Source organism: Nilaparvata lugens, chromosome 6 (assembly GCF_014356525.2).
Source record: "Nilaparvata lugens isolate BPH chromosome 6, ASM1435652v1, whole genome shotgun sequence".
In the NCBI taxonomy this organism is placed as follows: domain Eukaryota; kingdom Metazoa; phylum Arthropoda; class Insecta; order Hemiptera; family Delphacidae; genus Nilaparvata; species Nilaparvata lugens.
Window position 1 is genome coordinate 39,899,128 of NC_052509.1, and position 18,686 is coordinate 39,917,813.

The window sequence follows — 18,686 nt, forward strand, 5'->3', positions numbered from 1 at the left end:
CCCGAATTCTTCTATTCCCTGCCAAAGTGATTAAGAGTCTTATCTATTGTTTGTCATGAACAAATTCAAGTACCTAATCTTTGAGTTCCGTAATTCCGTAATTCCACGGTACTCGTCGTTTTCTATTAATCCTCCTAGTCACATAAGGTGCATGTTTGTCATACAAAGTCAAAGTCCAATTCTCGAAAGTCTTGACCATGTCATCAACTGAGGGTAACGTTTCAATTTGATGCCATGGAGTCTGAGCCTCATCAGTCAGGAAGGCGGCTTCATAAAAGTTTTTGAAGTCTCTATAAGTGATAATTTTCTGTTCTGTCTTAGGTATCTTATGGGAAAGTACACAGTAGATCAAATCATGTCCAGAAATAGCTGGGACTGGGATTTGGCCTGCTTGAACAACCTCTTTGGGATCACTAACAATGAGAAGGTCAATGAGTGTGTCTGATTCATTATTATGATGTGTTGGATCGAGAGGTAAAATAGTCATGTTTAGGGATTAAAAAATAGTAGTTAGTTACGATTTGACATGTTCAAGTCGGTGTTCATATCCCCCATAACTAGTATACGGTTATAACAAGGCATAAGAGAAAGCAAGGCATTTTCGAAATCTGTAAAATGACCTATTTTTGGTGGGCCATAACAGATACCAACGAGTAATTTATCAGAACTAGATAAGGATAATTCAAGTAGCATGAACTCTGGTCTAGAACAATACTCCCGTTTAGATGTGATTAAAACTTTTGTTTTGATGCCATCTTTCACATAAACTGCTACACCCCCACAAGCTTCATTTAATCTATCATTTCGGAAGAGATTATATCCAGGTTATGCAACAAGATTTGATGGAATACTAGGCTTTAGAAATGATTCGGAAATTCCAATTATATTGAAGTCCTGAAAACGGAAGATTGCTCTGAGTTCATCAATGTGACAGCTGAGAAATTGGACGTAAAGGTGAGCAGCCTTGAAAAGTTTTTTGAAAGAGTGGAGCTCATTTGATAGAAAGAAACCTGCGTCATTATTACTATTATTGAAATAAGCATACCTACTTGAGGGCGAGCGAGCTGACGTGTCAGTGATAGGAATCATGGAAGCAGCAGACCAGCCTTGAACCGACCTCAGAACGACACATGACGGGGAAAATGGGGATGAAACTGATAAAACTTAACCTAAATGAAAAAGTCACTTGATTCGAGTGCATTCTGTATGCCTTGACAGTTCGGCTCCCTTCACTATTTAAAAACACTAGTTCAAAAATGCACTAAACACAATAAGATGTAGATGTTGTGATCTGTGGAGTTCCGGTGATGAATAATCCGAATGGTGAATAAGATGAAGATTGAGGAAGAACTGATCTAGGTAGTGAAAGATCTAGTCCAAGTGGAGATAGAGCGAGTAGGTATCCAGTAGTAGAAGAATCGAGTCCAAGGGGAGGTAGAGCGAGAAGGAATCCAGTAGTGGAAGATCGAGTCCAAGTGGAGTCAGAGAGAGATGGAATACAGTGGTGGAAAATCGAGTCCAAGTGGAGATAGAGAGAGATGGAATCCAGTAGTGGAAGATCGTGTTCAAGGTGGAGATAGAGCGAAATGGGAGTAAAAACTGCAAAAGAGGAGAAAAAGCCAGCAGAAAAACGAAACATCTTTGAAGAAAGTTATCACTTGAGAAAAGATACATAATACAACTGATAATGATTAATATTTGCATAAAATGGAAGAGGAATAGTATGATTGACTGTGAGAAAGAATCGAACATCAAATATGGATATTAGTAGAAAGTAATCAGATAGAAAGAGAAAAGGTAGAAAGAGAAATAGAGATAGAAAGAGAAATGAACATTTGATCATGCTGGATAGCTAGTGGAAAGATAATAGGGAAAATAATGATAATGATAGGGTAGAAGAGAAGAGAAAGAAGGAATGTGCACAATTGAGAAGAACTTATGAAACTGAACTATAGAATAAGAAATAGAAAATCGTTTTGTGATCTTGAATTCATCAAGGAAAGAAGAAGAAGAAGACGAAGAAGAATACAAAAGAATAATAATCATCATCGCAACATTATAATTAATGTAATAATTATAACAATATTCTAGTAATCATAATAACTATAAGATTAAGAAGAGAAATGAGAAAGTGAAATAAGAAGTAGAGGAGACGATTGAGAAAGTGTTAGATTATTTTAGATGAGTTTTAAATAGGGTTGAACGGTGAAGTATGAAAAATATTATATAGTATAATTGAAAAATTATACGTTAAATGAAACACAGCCCCTATACAGTATAAGCATATGAACAGACTACCCACCCTTCTGCTCTATTAATAATTCTTTACACATGGCTTCCATTGTTCGAGCTGTGACAATAGTAGATGATATCATTATGTACACCTAATATAAAAGAAATTACAACCAATAACGTATCACCTATAACGTATGTTAATTATTTAATTTATTTGAAATTCAGCATTTCGAAAATTATTAATTATAGAAAATTATAATTGTGAGAGAGAGAGAAAGAGATTGAGAGTGTGAGAGTAATTGAGCAATAAACAATTACAGGGAGGAACAGAGTGATTTGATTCTGTTCTCACACTAAAATAATGCTGTAGGCGAAGCATAATAACCCCCTCATCAATCCCAACCATTAGACAGAACATGTGAAAGAGAGAGAGAGAGAGAGTGAGCGAGATAGAGCGAGCGCGAAAGAACTAGAGCAGAAGAGGATTGAAGAGGCTGAGATGAAAATGTAGGGTGTTAGATTAAATAATGTGTGTTATCATTTGTTCATTTTTAAATCATAACTTGTCACACATTATTTTACGACCTAAATCTTGTTTATGTTGACTCTTGTTCAAGTTTAATGTGACAAGATACTAAATTCGTTGACAATAATCTCTATGTTTTATGACTGAAATTCGTTCACAGCGTCCAATAGAAAAGTTGTATTGCAACATGCATCAGATTTTTTCCATAGGATTAGATGAGGAATTGTCCCCTCGTACATTGTCCCCTACCATTATCAAATAATTGAATGATAAAAATCAATTACTTGATAATGGTATCATGGCCGAAACATGTAAATGAACAATTTTAAAAAAAGGGAACTTGGATTTTTTTTCTATTCAAGAGTAGCTCTAACGGAAAAATATAACTGTCCCCTACTTTTTATAATCTAGATTCTAGAACATTCATGCCAGAGTTGGCATTACTTATAAAATGTAAAATAAATAAATCAGTTATTTCCATAAGTGTGACGTTCTAAACTTGGTAATAATGGTCACTTTAAAACGAACACGTTGTAGTTTTTTATCAATAAACCACAAGTCTATCAAATGTCCTCCTCGATCGGACGAGAATAACCAATCTTATTTTGTTACCTTATATTGAAGGAAGAACTGGATCACAGACTTACGCTCTGCTCCGCAAACGAACGTTACACGAACAGATCGCAAGATGATCGGAAGTCGAGCAATAGCAGAACGCGAACAGAGTGCGTAAGGCTAGTTTCACACACATTCGGTATAGTTCTGTACGTTTCGTTTTCGGCAGATTCTGATAAGTGTGAAACGGTAATTCGGTTTGTTCGAACTGTTAGTCTTAGCTAGCTTCACACAAATTCGGTTCGGTTCGTTTTCGGTTCGTTGCCGAAAACAACGAGACTTTCATCCAAACTAGTTTTTAATTCGTACGGTTCAAATTAGGTATTTTCTTCTCAATCACTGCTGAGTGTGGATTTTCACAATAATTTATGCTGGTGTTTAAATAGTAGGATATGATTTCTTCAACTACAAAATTTTCAAGTTAATTAAAAATTGTGAACTCCTTGAATAGTTTCTCTTTGATTATGTTAATTTTGGATGTTCAGGTTGATTATTTTTTAAAATTGAAAATTTGTTTCTTGTTTTGACACATGGTACATAGCCTTCATCTCTTCTCTTCATTTATAAAATTATGTAATTTTAATGGAAAAATAAAAATTCTCCCTGAGTTTTAATTTATTTTCATATTTTTTTAGCGAAATACTCATTGAGAAAAACTGTCCAGTGATTTAACTGGAACGAATTGACCATTATGATTTTGACATGGAAGATTTTGAAACAGATAATCAGGAAATCAGGTTAAAATAAAAAGAAAAACACGAGCAAGACTTTGTTTTTGTTTTCTGTTTCCTAGCAACGAATTCGAATATGATAGAACTTTCCCTTGTCGAGGGGACGTTCGGTGCTATTCGGACCCAACCGAACCGAATGTGTGTGAAAGTAGCCCCTCCCTAGAAACGAATTTGAACCTGAAGGAATTTATTAGTGTCTAGTGGGCGTTCGGTTCTATGCGGTTTCTATTCGGTACCGAATTCAACCGAAGTTTCGTTTCACACTTATCGGAATTAGCCGAAAACGAACAGAAAGCAAACCGAACCGAATGTGTGTGAAACTAGCTCAACAGATCGCGAGCTTGTCAAGTTCCTAGAGCGAACCAAACAATATTTGCGCATGCGCGGTTAACGTTTTTGTTGGATCAGTTGCGATCTTGGTGTTAGCATATAAAATTATCAAAATTAATAATCAATTATTAAATTATCAAAATTAAATAATATAAGATTATAAAATCATGTTTAATAATAGGTACCAGCATAGAATTTAGAAGAACGAAGCAGAACTCCCAACCAAGCCTTTCAACTTTCAAAACATTGAAAAACATAACTTTTTTGTAATATAACATCAACATAAATGCAAAAAACATAATATTTATTATAAATTTATTATATAAACATATTTTATTATTAGGCTAACCAGCAATCCTGGTCAGAATATTTTATTTAGTTTTGTTACCCGATCAGCTGGGTTAAACCAGGACCTCCTAATTAGGTATTTAGGAGGTCCTGGTAAAACATTTCACATTATTTGTGAGGTTAGTTCACTGCTGTGCCATATTGAATTCAACAATAAGGCAATCGCACGTTCATCTTGCGAACATATTGCGAACCTGTCGTAGCGAGTATTTTATCTGTACGCACCTCTAGAGAATATGGCAGGATGTGGTCTAGACGTCTAGAAGATTAGAAAATATAGAATATTGGCTTGAATCGATTACATTGGAAATTGTTGTGAGAATGATAGGAAAATCGTGTTCAAAATCGTTTGATTGGGTCGATCCATGTGATCGATGAATCTAAAATTGATTCGACATTCGTGATGAGTCCCTGATTCGATCTCACACAATCGCCTTCCTCTTCTTTATTTTATTGTCTGTCGTTCAGAATATAGAATTTTATTTTGAATAGTTCATTATATTGTTGATCGATTCTGCAGAATATCTGTAGGTGATTGTTCCATCGCATTAAAATGATAATGCAAATCAATCCATTCATTTGATTCATAGAAAATAGTTCAAAATTGATTTGGCATTTGAATGATAAGGTTACTTCTTATTGCATTCTCATTGCTTCTCGATGTGTTCACTCGACGATCACGATTAGTTTTTTATGGACAATTTCAAATAGGAATAAGGAATACACTCACAATCCTATCTGAATTATTGTACGTGATGGTTTCTTGATCCATTCCCAGCTGCTTTGTATTAACACACTTTCTTATGTATTTGAACACGACATGCAGTCAATTTATTAAGTAAATAATTAAAAACATTTACTTACTGACTGAAGTACTTTCGACCGTCTAGCGATCATTTTCAACAGTGCAGACCGGAAATGTTTTGACGGTTAGGAAGATTTGTGGTGTTTATTATGTGATCAAAAATTAGCTTATGTGGTAGCCATTAGCTTATTTTCAGTTTTGAAAGCCACCGTGTAGCCTGCTTCGTTATATTCTGGCAATTTAGTTGGATTGACTATTGATATATGTTAGTGTTATGAAGTGTTTTCTCTCATTTGTTGGATTGGTTTCTTGCTTATATGCTTTTGCTTCTGTTTTTTGGTTTAGTTTGTCTATTATGTTTGGGTCATATCCATTACTCTGTGCTAGGTATTTTATTGTGTTGAGCTCATTTTTGTAGTTTTCTACAGCACAAAAATGCAGCATTCAGATCCATGCTCCATAGACTCAACAAAATACCCTTATCACCAGAAAACTACAAAAATGAGCTCAACGCAATAACATACCTAGCACAGAGTAATGGATATGACCCAAACATAATAGACAAACTAAAACAAAAAACAAAAGCAAAAGCATATAAGCAAGAGACCAATCTAACAAATGAGAGAAAACACTTCATAACACTAACATATATCAACAGTCAATTCAATAAAATTGCCAGAATATTTAAAAAAGCAGGCTACAAGGTGGCTTTCAAAACTAAAAATAAGCTAATGGCTACCCTCACCCCCAAAACCACCAATAACACCGACAAACACAACCTCCCTGGGGTATATAAACTAAAATGTAACAATTGTGAAAAATTCTATATTGGCAGAAGTGGACGATCATTCAAACAAAGATTTAAAGAACATATCAATGCACTAAACACCAAAATAGAATCAGCTTATGCAACACATTTTAATGAAACCGGGCATTCCTACACAAGCATAGATACCAACCTCACAATACTGAAAGTAAAAAGAAATGGACATGAATTAAATACAGCAGAACAGTTTGAAATTTATAAAGCCACCATCCTAGACAGTAACAACATACTAAATGAACAGCTGAATTTCAAATCCAACAAACTTTTTGATCACATAATAAATACCACAAATCTTCTTAACCGTCAAAACATTTCCGGTCTGCACTGTTGAAAATGATCGCTAGACGGTCGAAAGTGTGCTTCAGTCAGTAAGTAAAAGTTTTTAGTTATTGACTCAATAAATTGACTGCATGTCGTGTTCAAATACATAAATAATAACTGAATTATTGTACCTTTCAATCCTACCAACTGTAATAATTACATTCACTCAGCTCTCAAGTGCAATTTTCACAATTTCGAATTCAGATCAGGTGTCCTGCATATGGACTAGAGTCCTTTTCCATCACTAGAAATGAATGAATCGTGTTCCAACGATATTTCTTCAATATTACAATGTAATCTATCACGAATAACCTTCATTGAACAATAAATTTTGATTCTCTGTTGTATTGTTGATTTGTCGTCGTTTACTGTACTCATGGTATATTGTCATCTATTATACTAATTTACTATTGATATTTACCTTAGACTGACCTACAACTCATGCAACACATTATATAGCTCACTAGAATCATAGAAAAAAATAGCATAGATTATATCTTATGATCTTATGCTATCTTCCCTTTATGGTACAGAAGTATACTCTACACTTTGGAGTACATTCATCAGAATCAGTCATACTGTGTACTATTGACCCTAATACACTAAACTCACAGTACAGTACAATAGTTCACTCTTCACTTGACAAGTACTGTAGCCTACTATTATGAGTTAAAAATCGTGTCCTATGGTTGTAGTACAGACCTAATTCATGGGAAAACGGTCTATCACCAACAATCGATTTGCTTGGAGCTCGTGTATTGGCCCGTGTATGGTTGGAGGGGCTTATTCATGAGTATTGACAGCACTAAAATAAGCTATTGAAGATGATAGTGATAGCATGAGCGGAATTAGCGGATAAGATATAAACTTGGACAATAAATTGTTTTCGAGCGTTCCCATATGAATAAGAGTCATGGGAGAGAGCACACACAATTCTGTGACGTCCGCACGCCATTATAGATGTATTGCGAGAATATATAGCTATAATAAGCCGCTTGTCCCGGCTAACAATAAGCCAGCTCCTATAATCCCCCCCCCTCTGCTTTTCCTATAATATTCTCTGAACGCCAGGCACAACAATAAACAGTCGGTTGCCTTCATAATAGATATATAGAGCACGAGAAAAGCGTCGAAGAATAGAATACGCGCGCTCTGAAAGGTTATTCCGATTATAGATTAGCCGCTATTCAATTTTCTCAGTTGATTATTCCATTCAGTCATTTGTAGTTGTGGCTATACTGTTTACTGTTTCGATGCCATGTCAAATGTTATTCAGTTGGACAAATTCTCATTTTTATCGGGAAGAGCACTATTTGTGATAATGTTACAATGGAAAAATTTTCCAATACTAGATTGTAATAGTCGTCCACATGTCCTCAATGTTATAAGCTTCACATTTCATGGAAAATAAATTTTTGTATTAAAATGAGCAATGTAGTAACTGGAGAGGTATCTGTCATTCGACCGTGTGTAAAATTTAATGTAATCCAATGAGAAATGAATGAAAACACCAATGTTAATAAAATAGGTAAATATGGTACCCTTTAAAATAAATGAAATAATAAAACAAGAATACAAATTGTAACGTAACCTGTATTCTTGTTTTATTATTTTATTAATATTAAAGGGTACTATAATTCTATTTTATAAATACAAGAAAGTAGCCCTGAATTCATACATTTTGAAAAAAATGGAGGTAAATATGGGTTGATAATTGGAAAACGTATATCTACAGTATATTTCCAAGCTCATATTCCTCTGCCTTTAATATTGAAGGAGTAAATTTATTTCCAAGTTTTATTAGAGTATTATATTCATAAATGGTAACTTCTATTATGAAGTATTTAGTTGGAAATTATGACTAATAGAATGTTTCAAGTAGAATTAAATTATAAAAGGCTCAAAAAGGGCTCCAGACAATTAATTCTTCAGGTTTTCCGTTTGGGAGAAGCTATGTAGAAATACCAATCTCTATCTTGAGGAACTGAACATAAATCTGTAGTAACGAAAGTTATTAATATAGCTGTGAATCTTGAATGTAGCTTTCCGGCTATTAAAGGACTTTATGCATCATGGAGAAGGCTTATGAAGGATTTAATGAACAGTCTTAACGGCATTTCAAGAGCTAATGAATTCATCAATCATTTTATAAGTTGGAAATGTTCAATATAATATTGGAACACGTTAATCGGCTTAGCGCTGTTCATAAGCTAAGCTGCGACTAAATAGGCTGCTCAAAATCCACGGACCTACTTCCATAAAGTAGATACTGCTTGGATTCAAACTTCCAACTTATGCCGTAAAGATTTAACGCCAGTCAGTTTAGAGGACGTTTTAATTATGGCGGCTAAGTAAGATGCGCTGAACGACAAAATTAAGCTTGTAAGTAGAATTATGGAGTCAGACTTCTTACTTAGCTTACTACCGGATGTACCTCTGATTATTCGCGAGATTAGGTTTTTCGTTCATTATTAATTAGGACGATGTGAGAAGAGAAGAAAGAATTTATTGCAAAATGCATCAGAAAGGTACGGTAGTAGTCGTTACAGACAAGTTCTTCTCCATCTTCCTTCACTTACTTATTCTTTCCAAGACGCTGCTAGAAGCTTTCAGTCCTTAACTGGAATTCCCGGGAGTTATTATCTATTCTTCATTCACCAGATAAAACCTTTTCGGATATAAGAAGAAAATTAAATCTGGACTTTTTCCTCTATTGACATTACATTACCATTGTTTCAGCTCTCTGCTTTTAATATCCTCTTTTTCTGCACTCTCTCTCCATGCTCGTCTTTTATTGGCGTTTTGGTGGTGGTAGCTCACAGACACTAATAATTTCATTTTCTTATTTCTCGATTGTACATGACTTAGTTCATCCCCTTGGGCAAATCAAATGAAATATTGAATGTGGTCATATTTTATTAAAAGTGGTCTTCTTTGAATTTCCATTTACGATACGATTCATTCAAGTTAATTGGAAATGCGCTGAATTAAACTTTTCTCAATATATACTTTGATCTGGTAGCTTATTCTAGAACAACTTTCCCGTGATCTAGATAAATAGCAATTTTGTAGATGTTGTAAACAAAGAGGTTATGACTAAGACGTTTGTTTAATGTGCATATTTACAATAATTGTAATTTACAATTATTATTGTCATTAAACATCTCTCGGTTCTCATTAATCTATCTAATTTGAATCCTATTTCGAGCAAACATGGAAACTCAGCCTTGGTTTTCGCGGGAAGCTAATAAAAACGAGCTTATGCATTCAATTGTACATGAACCTATCATTAATAATACTCGTATGGTTTTTATTGGTGGGGAGTTCCTGACGGAAGTTCCACCCCGTCTGAATATTTCGTTCAAGCCGTCAATCTTGATTGAAAAAGATGTGGAAGATTGAATAAAGGATTAATCTCATATGAAGAAAAAAGTACTAGTACAATTTATTGCCGATTATATTCAAGACATATTACAAACTCGATAATATGACATATAATTGAAAATATAAATAAATTAACATAATTATCCATACATAATATACTTTATTACATATATCCTATATACTTTATATCATATGGCATTACCAGCAAAAGAAACTCTTTGCCCGCTGGTGAGAGTTGTAAAACAGTAAAATAAAAACATAATATTAATATTATTTCAATATCAGTCTGGATATTGGTAAAACTAGTGCTAAATTTTAATTACTGAGAATAGGATTGAGCTATCAAAAATAATGTTGTGAATAAAAGTCAAGTTTATATACAAGTGATCCGATTTCTCTCCGAGAGATGGACAACAGTATAATACAGTATTTACAGCATTGGAGTTGGTAAGTATTTGCCGGGAGAGTGGAGCAGCCACGAGAGATTGTCGGAATAGTTGGCTCATAGTTGACGTTCACGAATATCTCGTGCGATGCGATGCTCCTCTTGCAGCCAGCTCGAATTTCTTCTCTGAAAACGCTTCCAGGCTTCTCCAGCCTGGAAAACTCTCGTGGAACGTAAAGTGGGGTGAAAAGCGTTGGCTATTTTCCTGCCTTGACGTATTTCGCTCTCCTGGGAGGTGAAAACTTGCAAAGAGATATAAAAGCTGCCATGAATACATAATTTATCAAAAAGAGGCGTTGCTTTAATCGCTGCTTGTATTGGCACGAAACTTTGCTGTTACGTGTGAATAAAGAAAGCCTGATCCAAAGTTATACGACTTGGAAAAGAGTTTGCCCGCTTATTACATAATAAATTTTGTTAAAACTACTTTGCTGAGAAATGAAAAGTTTACTTGAAATGATGCAAACTTATTGTGAGTGCTTTGCTTCGCCGTCCATCCTCCTTCGTTAGGAATACGGTATATAATCTGAAATCTGCTAGTAGAGTCGGACAATCTGTGTATCCCTGTTATCCGAGGTGCCTCAAAGCCATTATAATTTTCTTTGTTTGCCCTAATAATCGCTAAGCTTGTATATAGGTAATGTAAGGGCACTGGACGTTTAGTTTTCGTTTCGGTGTCTTAACTACTGGGTAATTGCGAAAAGTATAGGACAAGCCTGGTTATTTTATAGGAACCACCCAGTGCACGAAAAAGTGCCAAGTAGTTTATTTTCCTCATTTGTCCTATTGAAAAAACACTGATTCTCACAATCAATTTCACTTTTCGTTTTATGGTTGAGTGAAAATGATGGATTCAAGAAGAATAGGTATTGGTATTTTTTTAAATCATTATAGATATTACCAGTACTCTTTTCTACATAAACACAACTAGTTTTGAGCACAAATTCCATTTTAATGTGTCAATATTCAAGTTTGACATTTGAAAATGGCAAGCGTGCTCGTATTTAGATATGTTTATATAAAAATGTTCAAAAAGAGTACTGGTTATTTCTAATTATCAAAAATACAGTTTCATCGATGCCCTCCGATAATCTTGATGATGATCTTATCTTCAAATTTTTAATACTAGATTATTTGATGTGTATAGATTGTGTACGATCCTGGTTACAGAGAGACTAACGGTGTTTGGAGGCGTTGGACGACCCGAGACCTCAAAGCTAAGCAAGGGGATCAGGTGCGTGTTGGCGGAAGGAGGAACAGTGTAGGAAGAAGAAGAAAGAAGAAGGAAGTGGAAGAAGTTCTGGTCGATATTTTTGATTAATGTTGGTGAAGGGACTAGCAGGGCGAGAGGCGGCGACGGCGAATAATGCAAGGGTTGGGGGCGGTAAGGGGGCTTTCTAGTTGGTGAGGGCGAAAGGGGGAGGGAGCTGTTGTTGTTTATTCGCAGCATCTGATTGTGGCTGTCGACGACTTGACAAAGATAAAGTAAAGAGGCGAGAAGACGTTGGAGGAAGAGATGGTGACGAAGGAGCAGCGTTGAGCTTGGCTGGTTGTGGAGAGAGGAGAGAGAAAAAGGAGTTGGGAGTGAGTGGAGTGAATAGAAGAAATGAGTCAATAGGAAAAGAGAGGCTGAGAGAAAATCTATCGAGGAATAGGAGGTTCTATGGGGGGGGGGGGACAGAGAGATGAAAAGAGGCTTGAAGAGAAGAAAAGAAGGTTATGATAGGGGAAACGTGAATGATAAAAAGAGAAAAGGAAGGTCAGGAAGGTGCTAAAAAGAAAAATATTTGAGACTATGATAGAGAAAGCAGAGGCCAGTAAAGAAAGAGAGAATTTGAGAAAATGTGAGATATTTTTATATAAGAGAATAATGTTATGTTGAAGGACAGAAAGTCAGAAGTGTAAATGAGAGTGATATCTAGCAAATGAAAATAATAAGAAATTATGATGCTATGAAACAATATTTGGGTAGAGAAAGATGGGGGGGGTAGAGGAAAGGAATTAGCAGAATAGAGAAGAAGAAAAAAGAAAGTAAAAGATTAAAACAGTAAGGTGAACTCGTGATTTCCAGAATGAAATGAAAATATATAGAAAAGTGAATATTAAAATGAAGAGAGTGTGGGTACTTGAAAATGAAGGAGAGAGAAATGAGTGACGTATAGCGAATAAGATAAATAGAGCGGGAAGAAGCCGGTTGGAGAAGGAGTAAGGGTTAGTGGGTGATGAATAATGCAAAACGAACATCGGATGAGAAAAGCGTGCGGCTGTGGTGGAAAACGGAAGAAGGATTTCCACGGTTTTCCACTTAGACACTGAGCGAGCGAAAAGGAAACTTGTGAGAATGGGATTAGAGAGGGGGGGGCGCTTTTGCTCGTTCTTTCTCTTACCCAGCTCCTCCATGGTTGTCCTGTTATACGTATTTTCCCTCTGGTAGCCTCAGTAGGCATTTCTCGTATAGATGTATTCAGTATTTCAAGCATATACAGATGATATCCTATGTGCATTTTCCTGGAATGTTCATTATGTATAGAATAGTCTCTACAGATATCAGTGGTATATAAAGATATATATGCCAAGTGTAAATGTGTAGTATAGAGGGGGGGACCATAACACGTGGCGACCTGGCGTCGGTTACTAGGCTACTGCACAAACGAGACGCAAATAAATATTCTGAAATAATTTCTGAACACTTGTTCACCACATAAATTCCTCTCAGTGTCCATATGTGTCAACTCCCTCCCACAACTACTCACAGTTTCATATCCACAGAAACATAATATATTATATGAAAGAATACATTCATATATTGTATATCTCAGAGAGCTGTGAGCATATATATGCATAGACTAACCGCATGATGTTAATCTGTTTCGTTCTTCACTCATCTGTCTTTTCAATTTCCTTTTTAATGGCTTAATCCAATCATGCCGTGGAAGTCGTCAACGTATATCTAACTGGATAGCTTTGCTCGGATTGTTGCCAATGTCTGTAACCACACCACACGTCTCTTAATGCGGTATAACTCTTTGAATCCAACTAAATTGCATACTGCACGTTCACGGTATAAAATATATCTGTGTTTTACATGTATTCAGTACTATATTAACGTCGAGTATTAGTGTGGTTTAGTTTTTAAAGACCTGAGATTTAATTTGGGTTGAGGAATGCTTTTTCAATCATGGTCAAGCGATGGATTTTGATAATGAAATAACTGGGAAGTATGAGTGATGTGTTATGAATGTTGTGGTCTGTTGTAACGCTTTAGTTCTCCATTCGAACTCAATCAATCAGGACGACTGCAGTAGGTTATCATGTCTCCACAATTATTATTGCTTCCCAAAGCCAATGTATCCACTTTTGCCAAGTATATTGAAGGATAACATATTTGAAAAAAATCTAGAATTGATGTCACTAAATTGATTCCAGTCACAAGACAAAGCTTGAAATTTCAGCGGCCTTGTGGGGACCAAGATTTTTTTAGTGACTGGCCCATCTATATCATCAATAGCTTACCTACCTACTTTATGAAGATGATGTGACTAAACTAAACCTATTCTGCTAAAGGAATAATAATAATTCACTTCATTTCCAATGAAAAGTATTTCGTCTATCAAAGCAATGAAAGTTGTTTGATTCTAAATAATTGAATAAATAAATAAAATAAACTTGTATAATAACATTATATATGTTAATTATAACATATTATATCATGTATAAAAATGACATTTTCATTATATTTATAACAAATTAATCGATGAAAGTATCTTCAAAATCAAGGAAAATTACAATTTCCTACCTTAAAAGGACATTAATTAACCATGACTATATTTACGGTTTGGGAAATGTTGACCTTGACTCTTGGCGATTGCTGCTGTGGAGGTGGATTCTTGATTCAATTGAAATGAGGAAGGAGATGAGGTCATTAAGTGAATTTCTGGCTGGTAATAGGCCTATTGATAATCCATTGACTAAATACTCAATAGAGAATGTTATTGAAACGGAATTGATCAGTTATTATATATTTGAACCAATATTTTTCTTGTAACTATGCAATAAGAATAATTTAATGTAATAGAATAACTTCTATTATCATGCATCAGTCGTATGACTTCATATTTGTGTATGATTTGACAGCTTGAGTAAATCAGAGTACCAAGTATTAATAATCATCATTTGAACTATCAAACTTCAAATTCCTTCCAAAGAGCACAATTTATTTCTTTAGTAAGATAAACCCTTCACACTGTCATAATCCAATAATTTTTGTATACTCCGATCGCATTACAAATGCATTCGAAAGTTCTAAAGTTCTAAGTAGTTTATAGTAAGTAACCTACATTTGACAAAACATTTATTGAAAGGCTACCTTTATTACTACCTTTATTAATAGACTCCAGAAACTCTGATCATGTTGCAGGATTGTCTATGGCTGCTATGTTATTGCATACAGAAAATAAAGCATAATCTCATGCTATGGTTATTCCTCTATGGTTATTGTGTTCAATTTTTGAGTAAACACTATTTTGATCTGATAATATTTTTGAATTTATTTATTTTTTCCAAAAACAAAAACTAATTAGTTCTTGATATTTCATCAGCAATCAATTTCCCAAGCATCACTCTAAATCTTTCTAGAAACTTAAAGTGAGTCTAATTGGCAATTTCCAGAAGGGTTGAATCAGTGACATTTCCTTTTTCCATGGAAGATACATATTCCTTCAAGGAATTAGTCACCCGCTCTAAATGGCACGTGCTGGCCTCTTCAATAATAGAGGGAGCCCAAAAGTAATCTCCTTGCTGCTGATTATTGCATGGCATTAATTATTTCACGCGTTTCTCGCCGTGCAAATGAATTTCCACCACCATCATGAGAAAGTTAATTTGGGACGACCGTTGGCTATGACCGTCGGCCTCTTGAAAAAAAATATTCAAGACAAATTGCCACGTTTCTAACTTGAGGGAAGCTGATTGAGCAGATCTTCCTCCCATCATTGCAGCTATTTGATGATTTTTGAGTTTGAGAGGGGTGTTTGAAAAATTTTTCTAAATCTTTTACAAGTACTTCTATAATCAGAAATTTATTGCCACAGCTTGGAAATTTCGTGGTATACTCGTTCTAAAATTGAACGTCGCTATTCAGACCGATCGTTCCAAAGAATATATTTTGGTGATTCATCACAATATATTGTTCCTGGGCAAAACATCCACAGAATATTGCGTGCTGCAACTGTAACACTGTCTGAAAATGGGGCCTTATTTTTCAATGTGCGTGCTGGGAAATCATATTTTGATGGACCACCTACGTCGAATATGGAGGAGGCAGTCGTTTGTTTATTGGAGTTTCAACCACAACCTGACGCTTCTGCAAGAAAACTGTAGGCTTTCTGGAAGTTGAAAATAAGAAGTACAGTAAGAAAACAGAAAACAACTGTGAATTTACGATGGTGTAGAAAGTTGGGGTTTGACGATGAGGTACCTTGGTGAATGCGTGAGGCGTATTGCGTGTGAGGTGAGGCTGCACGAAGCACTAAGATAAGAACATGAGTCAGTCACTCCAACTCCTCAACTGGCCGAAATCTACATTCTACATGCCTGGTTGTTGTTTTGCGTGAGTCTCCATTGAGACCTGCCATTGATTTTCGTGTAAATTGTTTGTTGGGCCTCAAAGTTTTCACTGCAAATGAGTTTTGAATTTTATGCTACCGAGTGCTTTCTAAAGTTTCACGGGTGTATGTGTGTTGCTAGGTGGTAGCACTTTACTAGAATTCCTGTGTACAACAATGTTTTTAACAAAGCTCTGCTCGACAGAGTCAATTCATTTTGAACTCACGAGAAACACCTGTCAGTTTTCCATAATTCGAATGCGATGAATATACACTCCAACTGAAAGTAATAAAATTCTCTTCAATTTTGCTCCATCTATAAACGTTTCTCACGATTTTCTTCCAATTTCTGTTACAGAGAGGATCCGGAATATCAGTTGAAACATCTGGATCTCATACTGTGCTCATACGGATACCTGGTAAGTGCAATGAATATTTTTACTTTCCTTGCCCTATTACCATAGGTAAGGAAAGTTTTGCTTTCCGAAAAAAATCAAGGTACCCCAATTTCTAAATTTCTATACGTTTCAAGGTCCCCTGAGTCAAAAAAGTGGTTTTTGGGTATCGGTCTGTATGTTTTGCCAATCTATGCAAAGTTTGATTTTAGATTCTCAATTATCAGGCTTCAGATATGTGTGTGTGTGTGTGTGTGTGTGTGTGTGTGTGTGTGTGTGTGTGTGTGTGTGTGTGTGTGTGTGTGTGTGTGTGTGTGTGTGTGTGTGTGTGTGTGTGTTGTGTGTGTGTGTGTTTGTGTGTGTGTGTGTGTGTGTGTACACGATATCTCATCTCCCAATTAACGGAATGACTTGAAATTTGGAACGTAGGGTCCTTACAATAGAAGGATCCGACACGAACAATTCCGATCAAATGCAATTCAAGATGGCGGCTAAAATGGCGAAAATGTTGTCAAAAACATGGTTTTTCGCGATTTTCTCGAAAACGGCTCCAACGATTTTGATTGCAGTTATAACTGAAATAGTCATCGATAAGCTCTATCGACTGCCACAAGTCCCATATCTGTAAAAATTTCAGGAGCTCCGCCTCATCTATGCAAAGTTTGATTTTAGATTCTCAATTATCAGGCTTCAGATACAATTTAAACGAAAAATTTCGAGTGGGAAAGATTGAGCATGAGAGTCTCTACAATTAATGTTCAGTAACATTTTCACCTAAAATTGAAAATAAGCTCGAAATTCGAGAAAATGTGATTATCCAATTGCAAACTGTTGGCAACAGTTGATTCTATTAAATGATTCACTATGAAGAGATAGCAGACCTCGTGTGTCTCCAGCGTTATAATCCTGTCACCAGCTGACTCATATCTTTGAATATTAGACTTGAGATGCGCGGGAACACTAGCGTCAGGTGATCAATTTTCATTACGGCAAGGAAAGTTGTGTGAGTGCGCCACACCAGATTTTTCAAATTGTAGCTATTTTCTTATTTACCAACATCATTATCCAGTGATAGTCCTTTGTACTGATGTAAAGGACATTATATCAATTGCTATCAATTATTGTCTTTTGTACTGTTACGTATCTTTCTGATTATCTTTACTTTCTATGGGCCTTGTTTTTTGGATATTAAAGAGGTCCTGTAATGGAGAAAAAGCTGAGTCCAAATAAATCGAATGCAATTTTAACATGACAAAATTGGAGCAATAATATTATGGTATATATCTCTCATAGACCAAATTCCTACAGTGCCGTCCTATAGACGTCTACATATTTTTCCTGTTTTGCTAGATTTCTTGTGACGAATGAGAGGAGTAGGTGTTATCACAACAACAAAAAGCCTTTCGTTTTTTCCGAATTATTAATGAATTTTTACCTTATCAATGATCGAGTTTTATTGGTCCCATTTCAATCCATTGTTTGCATCTTCGCATTGATTGTTCTACCAAAAATGTAGCTTCTTCCGTAATATAGGCTATTGTGATTCGTATTTAAGCACACAGTTCTGCCATAACTAGCTAGCGTCACCCCTCATCCTTGAAAATGAACCGATTGTCTTCGAAACCTGGCAAGGTCAGACGACTGTGACCCCTCTCTATTTCTTGCTACTCGCAGTTTGTCCCCTTCTATCTATTTTTCCTCACCGCTATAATTATATATCTCTATTTTCACTTCCTTTTTCTTCGTGTCTCCCGAAAGAGCAATATTCCGTTCATTTTCCTGTTTGAACATTACCAAATCTCCTTTTCATCCTTCCTACCTTCTTTCCCTTATTCTAAAAGTGTAATGGACAGTAAGGAAAAGAAGATACAGTAACAGTATAGAATATTTATCCTCAATTCATTGTTATCTCTCTTTTCACCTACTATCTTTCAAATCTTCCACTTATTCCTCTCTCTATCTCTTTTCTTCGCCTTATTTCTTTTTGCCTATCTTGTTAATTCCTATCTTTTCTCGTTTATCATCTCTTCTTTTTAATTCCTTTCAAGCTCTTTTCTCCCTATTTTTTCTGCCCCTCCGTTTCGTTTCTTGTTCCTGTTTTCATTCCCTGTTTTCTTGTTTC

The 18,686-nt window shown here is 35.5% G+C and overlaps 1 protein-coding gene across 14 annotated transcripts in view; it reads left to right on the forward strand.

Annotated features, from left to right (window-relative positions):
* The window catches only part of LOC111045382 (high affinity cAMP-specific 3',5'-cyclic phosphodiesterase 7A), a 319,448-nt gene that overhangs the window by 225,703 nt on the left and 75,059 nt on the right, over positions 1 to 18,686 (forward strand). For all 14 annotated transcript variants that reach the window (XM_039430779.1, XM_039430781.1, XM_039430776.1 and 11 more), the window contains one exon: positions 16,528 to 16,588. In XM_039430779.1, coding sequence (XP_039286713.1) covers positions 16,528 to 16,588 — 61 coding nt within the window. The remainder of the gene's footprint in view (positions 1 to 16,527; positions 16,589 to 18,686) is intronic.